This window comes from Engystomops pustulosus, chromosome 1, assembly GCF_040894005.1.
Source record: "Engystomops pustulosus chromosome 1, aEngPut4.maternal, whole genome shotgun sequence".
NCBI classification, from domain to species: Eukaryota; Metazoa; Chordata; class Amphibia; order Anura; family Leptodactylidae; genus Engystomops; species Engystomops pustulosus.
Genome location: NC_092411.1, coordinates 108,347,390 through 108,365,009, shown reverse-complemented (window position 1 = coordinate 108,365,009; position 17,620 = coordinate 108,347,390). Strand labels below are relative to the sequence as shown.

The 17,620-nt window shown below is 38.3% G+C and overlaps 1 protein-coding gene across 1 annotated transcript in view; it reads right to left on the bottom strand.

Moving 5' to 3' along the window:
* Window positions 1–550: 550 nt before the first annotated feature.
* The window catches only part of HSD17B3 (hydroxysteroid 17-beta dehydrogenase 3), an 88,436-nt gene continuing 71,366 nt past the window's right edge, over window positions 551–17,620 (bottom strand). Inside the window, exons 7-11 of the mRNA XM_072150831.1 lie at window positions 6,620–6,654; window positions 5,701–5,782; window positions 4,919–4,984; window positions 3,258–3,407; window positions 551–1,414 (exon numbers count right to left, since the gene is read on the bottom strand). Of these exons, the coding sequence (XP_072006932.1) occupies window positions 1,286–1,414; window positions 3,258–3,407; window positions 4,919–4,984; window positions 5,701–5,782; window positions 6,620–6,654 (462 nt within the window). The 3' untranslated portion in view covers window positions 551–1,285. The remainder of the gene's footprint in view (window positions 1,415–3,257; window positions 3,408–4,918; window positions 4,985–5,700; window positions 5,783–6,619; window positions 6,655–17,620) is intronic.

Sequence of the window (17,620 nt, the reverse complement as noted above, 5' to 3'; positions counted from 1 at the left end):
CAATCATGACTAATCAACCTGAGCTGGATCACTCATACACAGCAGCTGGGGGATGGTGCAGCAATTGATTATTCTGCCTCCAGGCACAAGAACGATTACATCAGCCTCTCCTGCAGTCACGTGCTAGGACAAGCGCTGAAGGAGCCACAGAAGCAAGAAAGCTTCATTATCATAATGTTTTATCAGTGAAACCACTCAGCACAGGGATTAACCAAGATATGATGTTCCATCAGTGTAGCTACAGCATTCTCAAGGTATGTTTGCTTCATAAAGCATTTAAATCAATTAAAAAAAAAAAAGTAGCTGGCACTTTTCCAGCAGATTTAACAAGTCACAAGTGGCATGTTTTCTTCAACATCTCCCTCAGTGCCATCATTCCCCCCTCCCTCAGGAATGGGGGGGGATGCGGGGGTTGAGGGAGATGTTAGCAGATCGACACAGAGGGGCACTTCCGGCGGACTTCAGCGCAGCAGCGACACCTAGTGGACATCGGGGGCATGTCCTTAGTGAATCCTGCCAGAACCTGAATCGGTGTCAGAGAACGTGCCGCTGGATCCCAACTGGACTGGGTAAGTAAATCTGCCCCAGTGAGTAGACTTCTGTATTTAGGTTTAATGTTGAAAAACTGATGACAGGTTATCTTTAAAGGAAACCTGTCAGGTAAAAAAAGAGGACTATATGCACATATGTAATGAAATACCCTCCCTAGCCCTTTTCCAATTATATGACTCTCAAAATCCTTGCCTAAATGCTGTGCAACACTGTGGCACTTAGCGGTCCGATTGATGGAACTCCAGGAACCAGCAACCAAGTGTATTCATGAGGGGGCTATCCAGGCACTCCCCTTTCTGATGCTTTCTTCTGGATAGCCACAGGAGACTATTTACAAACAGAGAGTGGTGGTACATGTGCAGTAACCTAGTACATGCTACCTTATCACCAAGAGGAGGCCACACCAAGCATTAGGGTGTAAAGCACATAATGGCAACTGCACACTACGCAACTGCAACAGGAAGCTAGGCTTATGCACTATATGCAGTCACCACTGGCATGTAGCAGTGAGAGAATCGGTGACTATGGGAGTGGCGGTCCTGGGAGCCAGCATCAGAGAGGGAAGTCTCTGGACAGCCCCCTCATGCATACACTGGATTGCTGGTTTTAGGATGAATATTGTAATTTCATAGGGATATCCCTATGTTGCTTTGTTAATATATTAAGGTCCCAAGGTGCTAGGTACTTCGTGTGTATAGGCTTCAGAGGTGTAAATCCAGTATTGGCAGCCAACTTAGCGTATCTTTTCTTTCTTTAGCATCTCTTTTTCTTTTCTTTGCTTGGCAATAATTATGTTCAAAATACACTGTTGTACTCTTGTGCTGTGGATCACCCACAGTGGAATTTGGTTCATGATCCATCCCTTAAAAAAAAAATGTTTACAATAATATTCAGTACTGTGTTTAAAATGAAAGATATTTTAAATAATTATTGACAACTTACTAATTATTAATAAATTGCCAATATGTAGGCATATTCATATTACAAATAAACAAGCAGTACTACTCAGCACTGCATGGTTGTATGCCATACTTTATACTGATTTCTACAACTGATTTCTACTATCAAACTTAACACTATTTTAATCAATCAATCTGCTAAACCAGATCAACATTAGTGGTTATACTCCATTCTATATGCTTATATAAAGCTAAAGTACTATGTTTTTAATCACTTACAATCCTAATAACATAAATGTGACAATGTTCACCATTGTTGGGTAGTATGTAGATATAAGATATTATTAGTCTTTTATCACGGCTTGAATGCCAGTACAATCCTTGATTAATCCCTTAGTAATTAGATGACTAATAAAGGAGGAGCATCTGGCTGGGCATGAGCAACTAGACACTTCTGATAAACCTCCTTCATTATATTTTATTGGAATCCCATATGTGATATAAATCCCAGTTTATTATTATCATGGCCCATAAAACCAGATCAACCGTTCCAAAAATACAAATTTAACATAAAAACTTGTTTGAAAAGTAAGTCATTCTCTGGTAACACATTAAAGGGTTAATTAAGTGTATGATGACACTGTGAATCACTTTAGTTACATTTAAAACAACGCAAGCAAAGAAAATCTTAAAGATTAACCCCGAAGCCTATTTCTGTTTTTGCACCTCAGTTTATTGCTCCCCTCCTTTCATACAGCCAACACTTTTTTATTTTTCCATTTACAGAAATGCACTGTGTCAAGGTGTTAATTAGTAATGTGCGGACCTGAACCACAAAGTTTAGGTTCGTACGGAATTTGGCACCAGGTTCGTGTTCAGCTCAAACTCATTCACTCTTACCGCTCCTCAGAACGGTACTGGCACCAGTTGCGGATGTAAAGATGACAGCAGCATCCAAATGACTAAACCCCACTAGCTGGCACTAGTATCGGGAGCAACGGTCCTCCCCAAAATGGTGACACACAGTGCAGCTGGTTTGTGAGTGCTAGCCATGGTGCTTTAGATGCTGCTGGTAACTTTGCCAACAGCATTTAAAAAGTTAATGCCCACTGGAGTCACTGGTGGGGTGTTCGGGAATGTAAAAATGCAATTACAATAATCCATGTGTAAACATTTCCTATGGCAGTGATGGCAAACCTTTTAGCGGCCGTGTGCCCAAACTGCAAGCCAAAACCCCCTTATTTATCGCGAAGTACCAACCAAAAATGAAAGCAGTAACTTATTGCTTCATGTTCCTCAACAACGTTCTATCATCATATTGGATTCCTGAGGACAAGCTGGAAAGTTTTCATCATTTTAGCTTCTTTCCAGTGTCCCTCTGTACACAGAAAATCGTGGGGCCAGCAGGAGGTCCTCCAAAGATAATTTGTCCCTTCTCCCTCTTCCTAAATTCCCAAGTAGCTAAATAAGTATCACTTTAATATATGCCTGAAAGCAGCATCTTCTAAATTGCTTGGAACTGCAGGAAGATTCTTTGAGTTCTGTCTGGTGTGCTGGGGTAATGGCCCAGGTGCCCACAAATAGGGCTCTGAGTGCCGCCTCTGGCACCCGTGCCATAGGTTCGCCACCACTGTCCTATGGAGTCACGATGACCCCTTTTAGAACCTGAGCATTCAGGCATGGAAGAGTTTCCTGTTCATAGATTGACATAGACTTTGGTGTCATTTATAAGTGACAGATATGTAATACACCTTTATGTTTCATTAAAGACGGGGCTTAAAATGCAAGGTTCTAAACTGAATTTACCAAAACTGCATGTGCAAGGCAGCCGAACGTCTCACTTCCATGCGTAACATGTTTTAGCGACTCTCGTACAAAGTCTCTTGAAGATTTTGTTATTATATTTGTTGATAGGTTTTTTGTCATGGGAGTAGAAACACCGTATGGAGTAACTGCCTGAAAATTAGAAGAAAAGGCACAGATGAAAGCATTGATTAGATAATTAATAACAAACTAAGCAAATGGCTCTTATTTATTTTAGTGGACTCGGCAGAGATTACAATGTTGCATTGATGTTAGGGCCTCTTTGATAGTAAGGAAGAGTGCCACTGCTAGCACTTCTGTACTGCAGGAATAGAATTGATAAAAAAAAGCACCTCTTATCATAATTCTCAATATTGATGACTCGGCAATTAACCAAAATCATGCTGTTTTTTTTCTGAGATTTATAAAAATCATTATGATACTGTAAAGCCTATAAATTGAGTATTAGGCAGCTTAATTATTTTAATTGTGCTTACAGCATCATTACAGACTGTGTTTATTCAATGAGTCAATGAATATTAAAAGCTGTGACTCTACTTTCATAATCTCTTTTACCCGGGACTTCATTCACCATATAGAATCAAGGCCTATGGAATTGGCACAGAAATATAGTTGTTATACACATTTTAATAGTTTTGATTACTAACTACTTTATTTTTCCTATGAGATAAATATATTTGTTGTTACAAAATTTTTTTTTTGTAAATAAGCATCCATGTTGTCAGTTTAGGGTGTGTACATACACAGTGCTAATGACAAAGCCATTTGTAGATATCTAATTGCCAATAACTGTGTTGTGGAAGTGATTATTAGGGAGGAAGTGATTTAGGAATACAACAAATGATTAGGGAGATTCATAGGTCAACGTAAAAAACGATAAAAGTCGAAAAAAAAAAATCTAAATGTATGTGCACAGTTACTAAAAGCATTAGCAGATTAAAACTTAATTTACTGTGTGTTTGGATTTCAGCTATCTTCTCTTCCACATTATTGTCTGCCTATATAACGGCAGTAGCTACTGTATATCAAATACATTCATGCTCGGCCAAGAAGCTCATTAATATGAATGCATGAATTAAGAGAAAGCCACCAACGTTATGAGAAGAAAGCAATTAGATAGGTGGAATCCAATTGCCTTTTCCTTATCTCCTTTAAACATTTAGCCACAGCATAGTGATAAAAAGCTATCCAAATCAGTTCGGCTGAGAAACATAGACTTTTTATAGCCAGCTTTATAATCTACACAGGAATCACACAAAAATGCAGACATCAATTGACTTAAAAATTGATTCACAAAATACATTTATTTGTAGATCCTTCTAAATATTACTACTAAAATGGAGATGCTAGGTAGTTGAAATTAAATCATATTAATTACCTTGATCTAAATTAATGCTGAAAAAATAATGCCCAAAAATACATTTTATAAGCAGACCCCTTAACTACTACAGTATTGTGAATATTCCTATAGATCCACTGGTTACTACAAATTATACCTATTGAATGAGGCTAATATTAAAAACTGTATTCATTGTGAGAGCTGCGCTTTATGCTGTTGTTATAATAATGACAGTAAATTTATGAAATTTTATATTAGTTACATGGAAAAAAAACTGATGATGGTTATCATATTTACATATTACCTGTATTGTAATCCCTTTGGATTTGTATTCAGCTTGAAGGGCTCTAGAGAAAGTAGTAACAAATGCCTAACAAAACAAATCATTCCATCCATTATTACAAAGTTAATAATAAAATAACCCAAAATAAGTTTGGTAAATCATATTTAGGATGAAACCAAATAAAGTGGTCCCATTACAGGGTCTTGTTACACTTTTTAGTGGTACTATTTATACATTTCATTTAAGCAAAGCTGATTCTGCTGAGCCAAATGCTAAGTCTTTATTGTCCGATCCCCCAAATATAATGTATTGTTCATAGTTCTAGACTCCATATATGGAAAATAGGCACCTAAGGACAATTTGTCCAGAACAGTCTGATAAGGTATCAGTTGGACCATAAAGTGCAAGACAAAAAAGAAAGAAAGAAGCGGAGTGGCTATTTTTATGTATCAGAGGTTCCAATTTCCAATATCACTTCTTAGTGTTCCATTTATTAGTAAATACTCACAAAGCTATTAGGCAGACAAAAACCACAAAGCAGGGAGGGAGGGAAGTTTCAAGTGCAGGACATCATGACAAGACTAAACGACGGGCATTCATCTGGATGAAGCGATATCTAGCGCAATACTTTAATTTCTTCATACATGCCTGCGTTGGACCATAAAGTCTTTTCTATTCTCTACTAAGCCACACATACAAATACATATATATATACACACACACAAATATTTCTGGAGGGGTTTCACTTTATTGTGTTAGTTCTTCATGCATAAAGATAATTTTTCATTACCATATTTACTTACTTTAGAAGCAGAATAAGTAGCATAAAGTGGGCAAGGAAAGCTACCAAAAGCAGAAGAAATGTTCAGAATAAGACCTTTTCTCCTAAAGATAAAAATATAGTCAATTTATAATAGTGATATATGATTCACAGTTCAGTATTTGCTGCTGTCACTAGTAATATCTAAGAGAAGATATGAAAGCAGGTTTGACTTTTAAGGGAACCTGTCACCACCCTAACCCTCCCAAGCCCACAAACAATAGCCTCTTCTGTAATATTTTTTATTTTACTTTGTAGAATGAATGAAAAATCATCTTTTATTCTTTTGTAAGATGCAGTCAAGGAGATGGGACTGCCCGACCAAGCAGTTAGGCAAACTTGCTACCTAACCGCTGCCTACCCCATGCATCTGGTGTCCCAGCCCTGCCTCCTAATTCCAACGCCATTCTCCCGCTATCAAGATATCCTGCACAGCTTCTAGCACGTCATGCAAAGCGGAGCATAGGAGTACTGCACTTGTGAAAGATAGTCAGGTAGTTGAAGAATGACTTTTCAATTAGGAGGCAGGGCTGGAACGCCAGATGGGTGGAGTAGGCAGAGCAAACAGCGATCAGGGAGCGGGTCAAGCAGCCCCGTCTCCTTTACTGCATCTTACAAAAGAATAAAAGTTGATTTTTCATTCATACTTCAACAGAGAAATATGCTAAAAAGCCTTCCAATGGACGTACATATTGCAGAAGAAAGTACTGTTTATGGGCTTGGGGGAGGGGGGGATTGTGTGGTGACAGGTTCCTTTTAACAAGACACAAAACTCTTACACGTCTCCCAAATATTTAAAGTAATGCTAACCATCAAAAAATATTACTTCTGCAAAGAGTAAAAATCATTTTTAATGATGTGTTTGCAAGGATAGTTGAATCTTTCTAACTCCTACACCTTACCTTTGCTCCATCTGCTTTAAAACAAGTCTTGTCATCTAAATAAATAGACGTATTGTGATATTTAGTTCAAGATATTCATATACTGTATATATACACACATATATATGGTATACATATAAGATAGACATTACATTCTTATTGTCTTTCAATAGCGCCTGTACTTATAAGAGGACCTGTCACCGAGAAATTTGGCACTAAAGTAAGCAGCTCCAAGTGCTAAAACCAACGCAGCAGTGTTACAATGATAGCATTATCGGAAACCTCTCAAAGCAGTCTGCCGTATTCCTAAGGGAGCAGTCCCGGACTGCCCCGCTCGCTCCATAGCTCAGTGGTGACTGCCGCGCGTCAAGCGGCAGTCATTGCCCCTGATCTCGCCCACAATCCCGCCCCCTCATGAATACGCCAGAACGCTTTGAGAGTGCTCCGACGTTTCTATTGTACTCTGCAGCTGTGTAAGATAGGGTTATCGGAGATTTTCAATAACGCTATCATTGTAACACTGTTTCATTTGTTTTAGAACTAGGAGCTGCTTACTTAAGTGCCGAATTTCTCGGTGACAGGTCCTCTTTAACTTAGAAACCATCTCATCCTTAAGTCTTCTCCTGAATGGTAGTCATGGGATTCCCCGCCTCCCAAAAGGTGGCAGTTCCAGAGGTGGATTCATATTAACACTTCGCCATTGCAGTGTTTTTTGTTAATTTTTCGCTCTTTTCTCCTTCACAAATATCTAACTTTTTAATTTTTCCATATACAGAGCTGTGTGAGGGCTTATTTTCTTCATAACAAATTTTACTTCTCAGTGATGTTTATTAATATTCCATGCCGTGTACTGGGAATAACTGGAAAAAAATTTCAAATGTGGTCAAATTGTCAAAAGAAACGCATTTGCATCAGTTTCTTGTGGGCCCAGTTTTTACAACTTTCACTGTTTGCTCCAAATGATACATCAACTTTATTCTTTGATTTGATACGATCATGGTGATACCAAATTTATGCAGGTTTTATTGTGTTTTAATAATATTTCAACATTATAACGAATCTGCAGATGCCATGCAACATCTTGATCATCCAGATGGTCGGTGGAGAACTTCAAATGGGCCTGGACATGTGCTGGTATGAGCAGGGAAACCTTACAAGCCATGCATGATTTTAATCCATGATGGCATAGTGTGGTAATCTTTGAGACTGTGTTCCCAGCTGGCTTCAGGTCATTGACTAGGACCTTTTGTGTAGATCTGGGCTGATTCCTGACCTTCCCAAGTCTTGTGCAGCTCTACGATTTTGTCCCTGGTACAGCTCTTTGATCTTGGCCATGGTGGAGAGGTTGGAGTATAATTGAGTGTGTGTACAGGTGTCTTTTATACAGCAAACAAGTCCAAACAGGTGCAAATAATAAAGGTAATAAGTGTAGCGTAGGAGGAGCTTCTTAAATAAAAACTAACAGAACTGAGAGCCAGAATTCTCACTTGTTAGTAAGAGATATAAATGCTTATTTCATGCAATAAAATCCTAATATCCTAATAATTTAAAAATCTGATTTTCTGGATTTTTTTTAGATTCTGTCACACAGTTGAAGTGTAGATGGTCATATTAGTTGTTTAAGTAAAACAATGACAACAAGCCACATTGGTATTAGCTAAACCAAGTAAAGTAAGTAGAGCATTACTGCATAGGGGGTACAACCAAGACATTGATTGGGATAAGAAAAGATACATGAGTAGAAAATAAAGGACATTTAACACAAACTCAGGAACAGGCGACATCAGTCATTTGGCTCAACAGAATTATTTGTTTTTAAATGGGCAGGTGAAAGACACACATTTGACTTTTAATATGTGACAGGAAAGTAGATCCTTACAGGATTCAGGGTGGACAAGAGTTCAGACATACAAGATCTGTAAAGTACCCAGTGAGCGGTTTCATACCATTGTGTGGCCTGAAACAGTTTGACTAGATCTAATAATTCCCTGATGTCTAAATGGGCTTTTAATGAAGAAAATAATCCACAAGTTTTTGAGCTCAGTAGCTTAATAGTATATTTATGAAAATCCATTGTGCAACTTGACAACTAACCAAATATCTGCTTTTATTCTTTCAAAAGCATTGTTTCCACTGTGCAATGTTTTAACAATCATCTTTCTAATTTAAAGAGACTACTATAACTACATTGGAATCATTTCTGTTTTCTTATGGGAATTTTAAAGAAGTATGGAAATTCTAACAGTTGCGGAGAACCCATTTATTTGCCACTTTTGATTAGCATTACCACATACAATTTTAGAACAATGTTATGAATCTGTGTAGGAAAACTTCCAACATACTTTTGTGATGCATCAGGCATGAAATAAAACCAAAACAATCCGGAGTTAGGAAACATTAGAACATTGAGTGGAGAGCAGGCCAACAATCCGATAATTTTATGTCAGCGAGACCTTATTTCATTGATATGTAGTCCTCATTTAAATGAGATAAAACTGCATCTATTTCCTCAGAAACTTCTATATACTGGGCTAGTTAGGAGATATGCAATTAACATCTTCACAGCCAGTCAGGAGGAATGAAACCTGAGGAGAAATGTCTCATGTACGTATTTCTTAAGATTCTATGCATGAATGAAGCTGCACTGCAATTGTTTGCTATGGGTAATAGTACTACCGTATTTTTCGGACTATAAGGCACACAAAAAATCCTTTGATTTTCTCAGAAATCAAAGGTGTACCTCATAGTCCAGTGCAGCTTTTACAGGCAGTCCCCGGGTTACATACAAGATAGGGTCTGTAGGTTTGTTCTTAAGTTGATTTTGTATGTAAGTCGGAACTGTATATTTTATCATTGTAACCCCAGCCAGAACTTTTTTGATGTCTGTGACAATTGGATTTTAAAAATGTTAGGTTGTCATAAGAATCAGGATGAACACTAAAGCTTCATTACAGACACCTTTGATAATTGTTACAGCTGATCATTGTAGCCATTGACTGAAGTAGAATAAATAACCAATATCCAGAGGTCCGTTTGTAACTAGGGGTCGTATGTAAGTCGAGTGTTCTTAAGTAGGGGACCGCCTGTATATGAAATGTATATACAGACAACAGCTGCCTTGAACTGTGCACAGGTCTGCCACCTGCTGTTCATTCATCCTTATAATCAGGTGGGCCTTATAATCCGGTGTGCCTTATAGTCCAAAAAATACGGTAGATTTTTTTGTTACATATTTCTTGTAAATGAGGCTCGATTGCACCGTGCGTCAGTGGATACCTCTAGGAAGCATACAGAGAACATTCATATTTATAATCTTGACACGTCATATATTGCCTAAACAAAACAGTTAAAATGAGGGTAGACACAGAAGGGGAGGGATAAAAAAGGAAAGGATTGGCATAGGCATCCCTCACTCACTGTGTACAAAAGCTAAAATGAGGTTTAACCTAGGAGAACAAAATAACAATGCAATAAAATGGTTGAACCGGCGTATGTTTCCCCAAACTCTTACAGTAGTGGTCGTATAAAGTTACATACAAACACTCTGGATATAAATTCTAGTGTTGTGTGCACAATACACAGGCTAGTTTACATGGGGTGGTGGCTGCTGTTCAACATATTGGGTGCATGACAACCAAATTTAGCTGAACTGCTCATGTGTATACGAGGACCAGCTTAATAGTTCTTTGATGCGGTAGAGCTGAGAAACTTTCTTTTTCCAAGCAGACAGAAGTGGAGCAGTTGACTGTCTCCAGTATAGAGGTATTAGCTTTTGTTGCTGCTATTAGGTGTATCATCGGTTTTGATGAAGATAAGCGCCTGCCATCCGATGATAGGCCCAGGCAAACTAGAAATGTTCGCTGGATTTTAAGCGAGCATATAGTTAAAATATTGTCCTGAACAGCCAACTGTGGTAAAAGTATGAAATTTGGCTCCGATTTATTGATTGATGCCTCCTCTAGTCTTTTACATGCATTTAGAATCTGAATAGAGACACAATCCAGCTTGGCCAGGAAACATTCACAGCAGGGGAGCTCCACACACAGCCCACATTTAAGAGTGGTAGGATAAGGATATTCACACCTCTCTAAACTACATGTCCTGTGTAATCAACAAGTTTGGGTTTTTTTCTTTCCCTCATAAATTAAAACTAGGAGACAATGGGAAAACATATCCATCAAATAACTTGTTGTTATGAGGTCCTACTAATGGGATAGGGTCAAGGGACATTATCCTATGTGTATTTTTAATTTCAGGACATTAGCTCCTCAGGAATAGGGTCAGATGACATAAACGCCCTGATTTTAAGCCTACCCACTCCAAATTTGGTATGGAGTATGAGGTCCCCAGTCAATTGAAGATGGTTATATCATTATAGCCATTTTCTGGAAAGAATTATGAGTTTTCTTAACAACTCACCTAAAATTGTGTCTCACTGAGGGGAGTTGTATTTCATATTAGCAAATAGAGGTGCAGAGAAAAATCCACTGACTATAAATTATGGGTCTATCCAAATGCCCATGGTCAGTCATCTTGAGACTGTAACACAACCTGAAAGGCTGTCCAAGAATTCTTAGCTGGGTCTCATAGCATTGAGTAACTTTAACTATTTCATTAGTAGGGCTATTCATTTTAATCCCTTTTTATTTTTATAACTGTTTTTGTAGGTATTGTGTGTATATCCCTTTTAACCATTTTTTATCCGACAATGGTATATTTTATGTGTGTACTGCACTTTTTTATTTTAAACCTTTAAAACTTAATAAGTCTCTGATTGTAACCTTAGAGAACTTAAGTGCCCAAAGAGATTGCATTACTGATATCAATAGTTAACCCCTTATCACCGACACTAGTTTTCAGCTCAATGACCAGACTCGATTTTTCAAATCTGACAAGTCTCACGATAATTGGTTATAACTTCGGAACGCTTTAACATATCCCGGTGATTTTGAGAATGTTTTCTCGTGATACATTGTACTTCATGTTAGTTATAAAATTTAAGTGATAAGTTTTGCATTTCGTTCGGAAAAAAAGTGAAAATTTGGCAAAAGTTTGTAAAAATTCTTCATTTTCCAAGTTTGAAATGTTCTGGTTTCCAGACAAGATGTAAAACTACCCAAAAAGTTTGATAATTAACATTTACAGAATATCTGCTTTATGTTGGGATGATATTTTATGCTTCCAGTCATTTTTCTAGGATGTTATGAGGTGCAGAACTTTAGGTGCGATTTTTCTTATTTTCATGAAAATTGCCAAAACTCACATTTTGAGGGAAAACTCAGCTTCCAAGTGACTTTGAGAGGCCTAGATAATAGTAACACCCCATAAATTACCTCACTATAGAAACTTCACCCCTCAACGTATGTAAAACAACTTCTATTAAGTCTATTAACCCTTTAAGTGTTTCACCTGGGTTAAAAAATATGGACCTGCGATTTAGAAACTATTGAATTTTTTTGGAAAATACATTCATTTAGGCCAAAACTGAAATTTTCAGAATAAATTAAATGATGAAACGCACTGCAACGCTTGATGCCCAATTCCTCCCGAGTGTACTGATACCCCATATGTGGTGGTAAACTGCTGTACGGGCGCACGGCCGAGTATAGAATGAATGGAGGCGCCATTCACAGCAGATTTGTATTGTCACATTGTACGACCTATAAATTTTTTTTTTTTTTGGTAATACAAACATATGAGGGCTTATTTTTTATGGGATGAGATACAATGTATAGATAATTTATTTTGGGAGTCTAAAGCTTATTCTTGAGATTTTATTAACTATTTCAAGGGCGACACAAACAAAATCATCAATTTTTATTTTGAATTGTTAGCATTTTTTTTCCCCCGCTCACCGTAATGTAAAAATTATATTTTATCTTTATTCTCTGGTTCACTACGATTGCGGTGATACCTCATTTATATAGTTTTTCTTATTTTTGCTTAATTTTCCTGAGCAAAACCAATTTTGGAGAAAATCGCATTGTTTTTACTATTGACAACTTTTCAGGGCCATAACTTCTGTATTTTTCTGTTGTCAGATCTGGTTGAGGGCTTATTTTTTGCGAAAACAGTTGTTCTTTTCAGTCGTATCATATTAGGGAACGTAACTTTTTTTGATCACTTTTTAGAACATTTTTTGTGATGGTGTTTGATGAAAAATTGTATATTATGGATAGTTTTCCGAGTTTTTTTTTTACGTAGTTCACCGAGCGGGTTCAATATTGATTTAGATTTATTGTACAGATTAATACGGACGCGGTGATACCAAATATGTATGTTTTTGTGTTTTATTTACTGTATATGCATTTTATGTGTTACTGGGACTTTTATTTTATTTATTTATTTAATTATATTATAAAAAGTTTTAATTTTTTTTTTTTAACTTTTTTACATTTTCTACTTCTTGGCTTGAATAAGCGATCATCCGATCGCTTATTCAAGCCTTTACACTGCAATACACTTGTATTGCAGTGTATAGTGTAAGTAACTGAGCATGCTGCGCATGCTCAGTTACTTACAGCCGGGTCCTGCCAGGAAGGCAGGACCCGGCGAGAAGAGGAGCCGACAGCCTCGGGTCACTCGTCGGGACCCGGGGCAGCGGCAGGAGGGATCGGATCCCCCGGTAAGCACACCGGGGGGGTCCGATCCACGGGGGGGACACTTGCACGCCGCGGTCATGCTTAACCGCGGCGTGTAAGTGGTTAAACACCCGGGATCGGAGTTTTTCCGATCCCGGGTGTTAGTGCCGGGTCTGGGCTGTGATATCACAGCCCGACACCGGCACTATACTGACCCGATGTCCCGAAATCTTCTTCTGACGCGGCGCCGTAGAAAGGCGTCGCGTCAGAAGAAGTACCCTTAATGACCGCCGTAGAATCCTGATAGGGCGGTCATTAAGGGGTTAAGTAGTCTTGCAGCTAATTGGGTTATCTATATTTTGGGTTCCCAAATTGTTGGTGCCAGTGCTTTGAGTGAGTTCCAGTGCCGAGAGAGTAAAGGCATCATCTTGTGACGGTGGGCGGGGTTTTAATTGTTGAATTTAAGCCTCTCTAGCATAGGTGCACCTTGTGACGTAACTTGAGAGTGGGAGGGGTTTGCCCCACTGACCGAAAATCTTTAATTAAGGGACACGTTGCCCAGTTTAGTCCCATTTATTCAGGAGATCAGGTGTTTATAGTGGTTTGGTTCCTGTTTAATTATTATTAAAAACCTGCAAACTTTTACTCAAGATTTTTACACAAAACAACGCTAGGATGGACTTAATTTAGTTTTGCCCAGCGACTGCATGCCACCCGATGCATGAAGAAATCTACATGGAAATGGAGCAACATACGAAGGATGCTATACCATTATATTCACATGCACTTGTATATAATTGTATAATAAGTAATAATTGAACACTTGTTGCTTGTTTTCCTTGTGGATTTCTAGGATTTAGAATGTTATACACGGTCCTCTCTCAACAGCAACTTTCCTATCAGCAATGACTGTTAACAACACATACTGACCTGCAGTGTGAGTTATCAACCTGCAGTGATTATTCCACAACTAAAAAAAACACATTTTGAATGGTTTGTGGCACAATTAAATTCTGGACATTCACTGTTGCTTTAACAGCAGAAAAGTAAAAGCTGGTCCCTCATTTATTGTGAAAAGTACTACATTTTGCGTGTACAAACGGTCCCCTACTTAAGGACACCCGACTTGCAGACGACCCCTAGTTACAGACGGACCCCTCTGCCCACTGTGATCTCTGGTGAAGCTCCCTGAATGCTTTACTGTAGTCCCAGATTGCAATGATCAGCTGTAAGGTGTCTGGAATTAAGTTTTATTGCTAATCCTTGGTCCCATTACAGCAAAAAATTTTGAAAATCCAATTGCTACTGGGACAAAAATTTTTTTTGTCTAGAGCTACAATTGTAAAATATACAGTTCCAACTTACATACAAATTCAACTTAAGTTTGTACTTAAGTTTAAGGAACCTATCTTGTATGTAACCTGTGGACTGCCTGTACTCATTCTGGGATGAAAATTATGATGTACACTTCAGCTTTGAGTACATACTTGTGACTAATCTGAACTGAGGTCAGGGATTTTAAATAACAGCTATGATATTAAATGAAGTAAACTACTATATTTAGCTACATAACGTGCTTGATGAGCTGCATTTTTCTATTAGTCAGCTTATTAATGAATAATATTTTAAATCATGATTGATTTAATACATATGAGAGACACACAGGGAGAATATTCCAATGTAGCTTCAATTCTAGGGTTTCCATTGCTGAGCAACTGCACGCAAGCATTAAATCACTAAGACCAATGTCAAGCAACGATGGGGTGTTTGTAACCCCTTAAGGACGCAGGTTTTTTTCACTCATTTCTCGCTCCCCACTCAACTTTTTCATTTTTATGTGTACAGACCTGTGTGAGGGCTTATTTTGTGCGTTACAAATTTTACTTTCCCATAATGTTATTTATTTTAACATGCCGTATACTGCGAAGTTGGAAAAAAATTCCAAATGTGGAAAAAATTTTTTAAAAAACGCACGTGCGTCACATTCTTGTGGGCTCAGTTTTTACGACTTTGACTGTGCATTCCAAATAACACTTCTACTTTATTCTTTGGTTTGGTACGATCGCAGTGATACCAAATTTATACAGGTTTTATTGCGTTTTAATACATTTTCAAAAATTAAACTAATGTGTACAAAAAGAAAAAAAATTTTTGCCATCTTCTGATGCTAATAACTTTTTCATACTTCAGTGCAGGGAGCTGTCTGATATGTCATTTTTTGCAAAATGAGTCGATGTTTTCATTTCTACCATTTTGAGGACTGTGCGACATTTTGATCATTTTTTATTCCATTTTTTATGTGATGTGAAAAGGTGTAAAAGTTGCATTTCGGACATTTGGGCGCCATTTTCCATCTCAGAGGTCACCGCCGGCTGTAACCGTTTTTATATTTTGATAGATGACGCGATGACACGGCGATACCTAATGTGTTTGTGATTTTTACTGTTTATTATGTTTTATATCAGTTCTAGGGAAAGTGAAGGGATTTTAATTTTTAATATTTTATTAATTTTTTAAACTTTTTTTTTCTTTTTTTTTTTCCACTATCTCTTAGACCAGTGGTGGCGAACCTATGGCACGGGTACCAGAGGCGGCACTCCCAGCTCTTTCTGTGGGCACCCGGGCCATCACCACAGACAGGACTCAAAGAATTTTCCCGTAGTTCCAAGCAAAGATGCTGTTTTCAGTAATATTTTAAAGTGACTTACTTGGGTACTTGGGACTGTAGGAAGAGGGAGAATGTGTAGACAGGGCCTTATTATCTCTGAAGGACTTCCTGCTGGCTCCATGATTCTTTGTGTACAGAGGGACACTAGAAAGAAGCTACAATGATGCAAATTTTCCCTCCTTCTTTTTACTGTGTTGGTGTTCTCAGGAGGCCAGGAAGACTGCACATTGTTAAAGAACAGGGAGCAATAAGATACTGCTCTAATTTTGGTTGGCACCTCGCTATAAATGAAGGGGATTTGGGTTTGCAGTTTGGGCACTCGGTCGCTAAAAGGTTCGCTATCACTGTCTTAGACCATCGAGGGTACATTAACCCTAGATGGTCAGATCGTTCCTACCATATACTGCAAATCTTCAGGCGGCAACGGAAGGGTTAATAGCCGCAATCGGTGCAAGCACCGACCGCGGTTATTAGCGGTGGGGGTTTGCTGCAATATGCAACAGCCCCCACCATTGTATGAAGAGAACTCAGCCCGTGAGCCCTCTTCATACATTCCCTACACCTCTGCGCCGTAGAGCTACGGCGCAGAGCGTTCAGGGGTTAAAGCACACCGCCATATTATTGAAGAATCTGAGATTAGCAAATGCCAGAAGAATGTATGACTGCATTGTGCTGTGATGCTATAGGGTTGTTTTTTTGGTGGTTGTTCTTCTAGAGTTTGTTAGATGAGATGTTTTGTAGAAAGATCTTGAACCAGGACCTCTCTTCCAAAATGTGATGTTTTGTAGAAAACCTTCTGAGAAGAGTAAATTGCTGAAAAGGGGAAACCAACTTCTATAGGTGTAATGCGTCCTAATATGTTAGTTCATATAATGTATAATTAAAAAAATGTGAATTACATCACTAAAACCTGGAAAATGTTTCACTATCATTATTTGAATGTGGCAATCGCATAATCATTCAAGTGTAGACATTGTACATAAAATCATTTTTATTATAAATACTAATCAGACATTTGGAGGATGCAAATAGCTTTTCAATATTGTGTAAAGATCTCTGAAATGGAAAGAACATCTGAAGGAATATGATATTTGGGAAATATGCAAATTACATTTTCCAGGATGGGACAAGAAAAACAATGCCTCTTTTTTCTACCTTTGGAAGGCAGCCCCCTTACCATCAAGCATGACTTTCAGGAATCCTAATGACCTGGTGTGGGATCAAGCCAAACCAGTATATCTATTCCAAAAGGAACACAGTCCCAACAGTAGACAGCACTGTTTCAATTGTGTCTCATTAGTACAGTGTAGGAAACTGGTTTAGCCAAGTGGGAGGCTTTTAACTAGGGTCAGGAAGCAAGAGAAATATGGTTGTCATATTGACCTTGAATATATTTCCTTGTAACCTCAAATAGTGATATAGCATCCTGCAGCTCATCTTGTTTTACAGCGGTGGAGAAGAGGAAGCTGGGGTGAGCTGTGAAGGGTGAGTACTAACTTTGTTTTTTATGGTGCACTCTACTGGGCATTATACTTATAGGGGCACTCTGATGGGCACTATACTTATGCGGGCACACTGCTGAGCATTAAACTTATGGGGCCACTCTGCTGGGCGTTATAGTTATGGGGGCACTCTGCTGGGCATTATACTTATGGGGCCACTCTGCTGGGCATTATATTTATGGGGGCACTCTGCTGGGAATTATATTTATGGGGGCACTCTGCTGGGCATTATACTTATGGGGCCCCTCTGCTGGGCATTATACTTATGGGG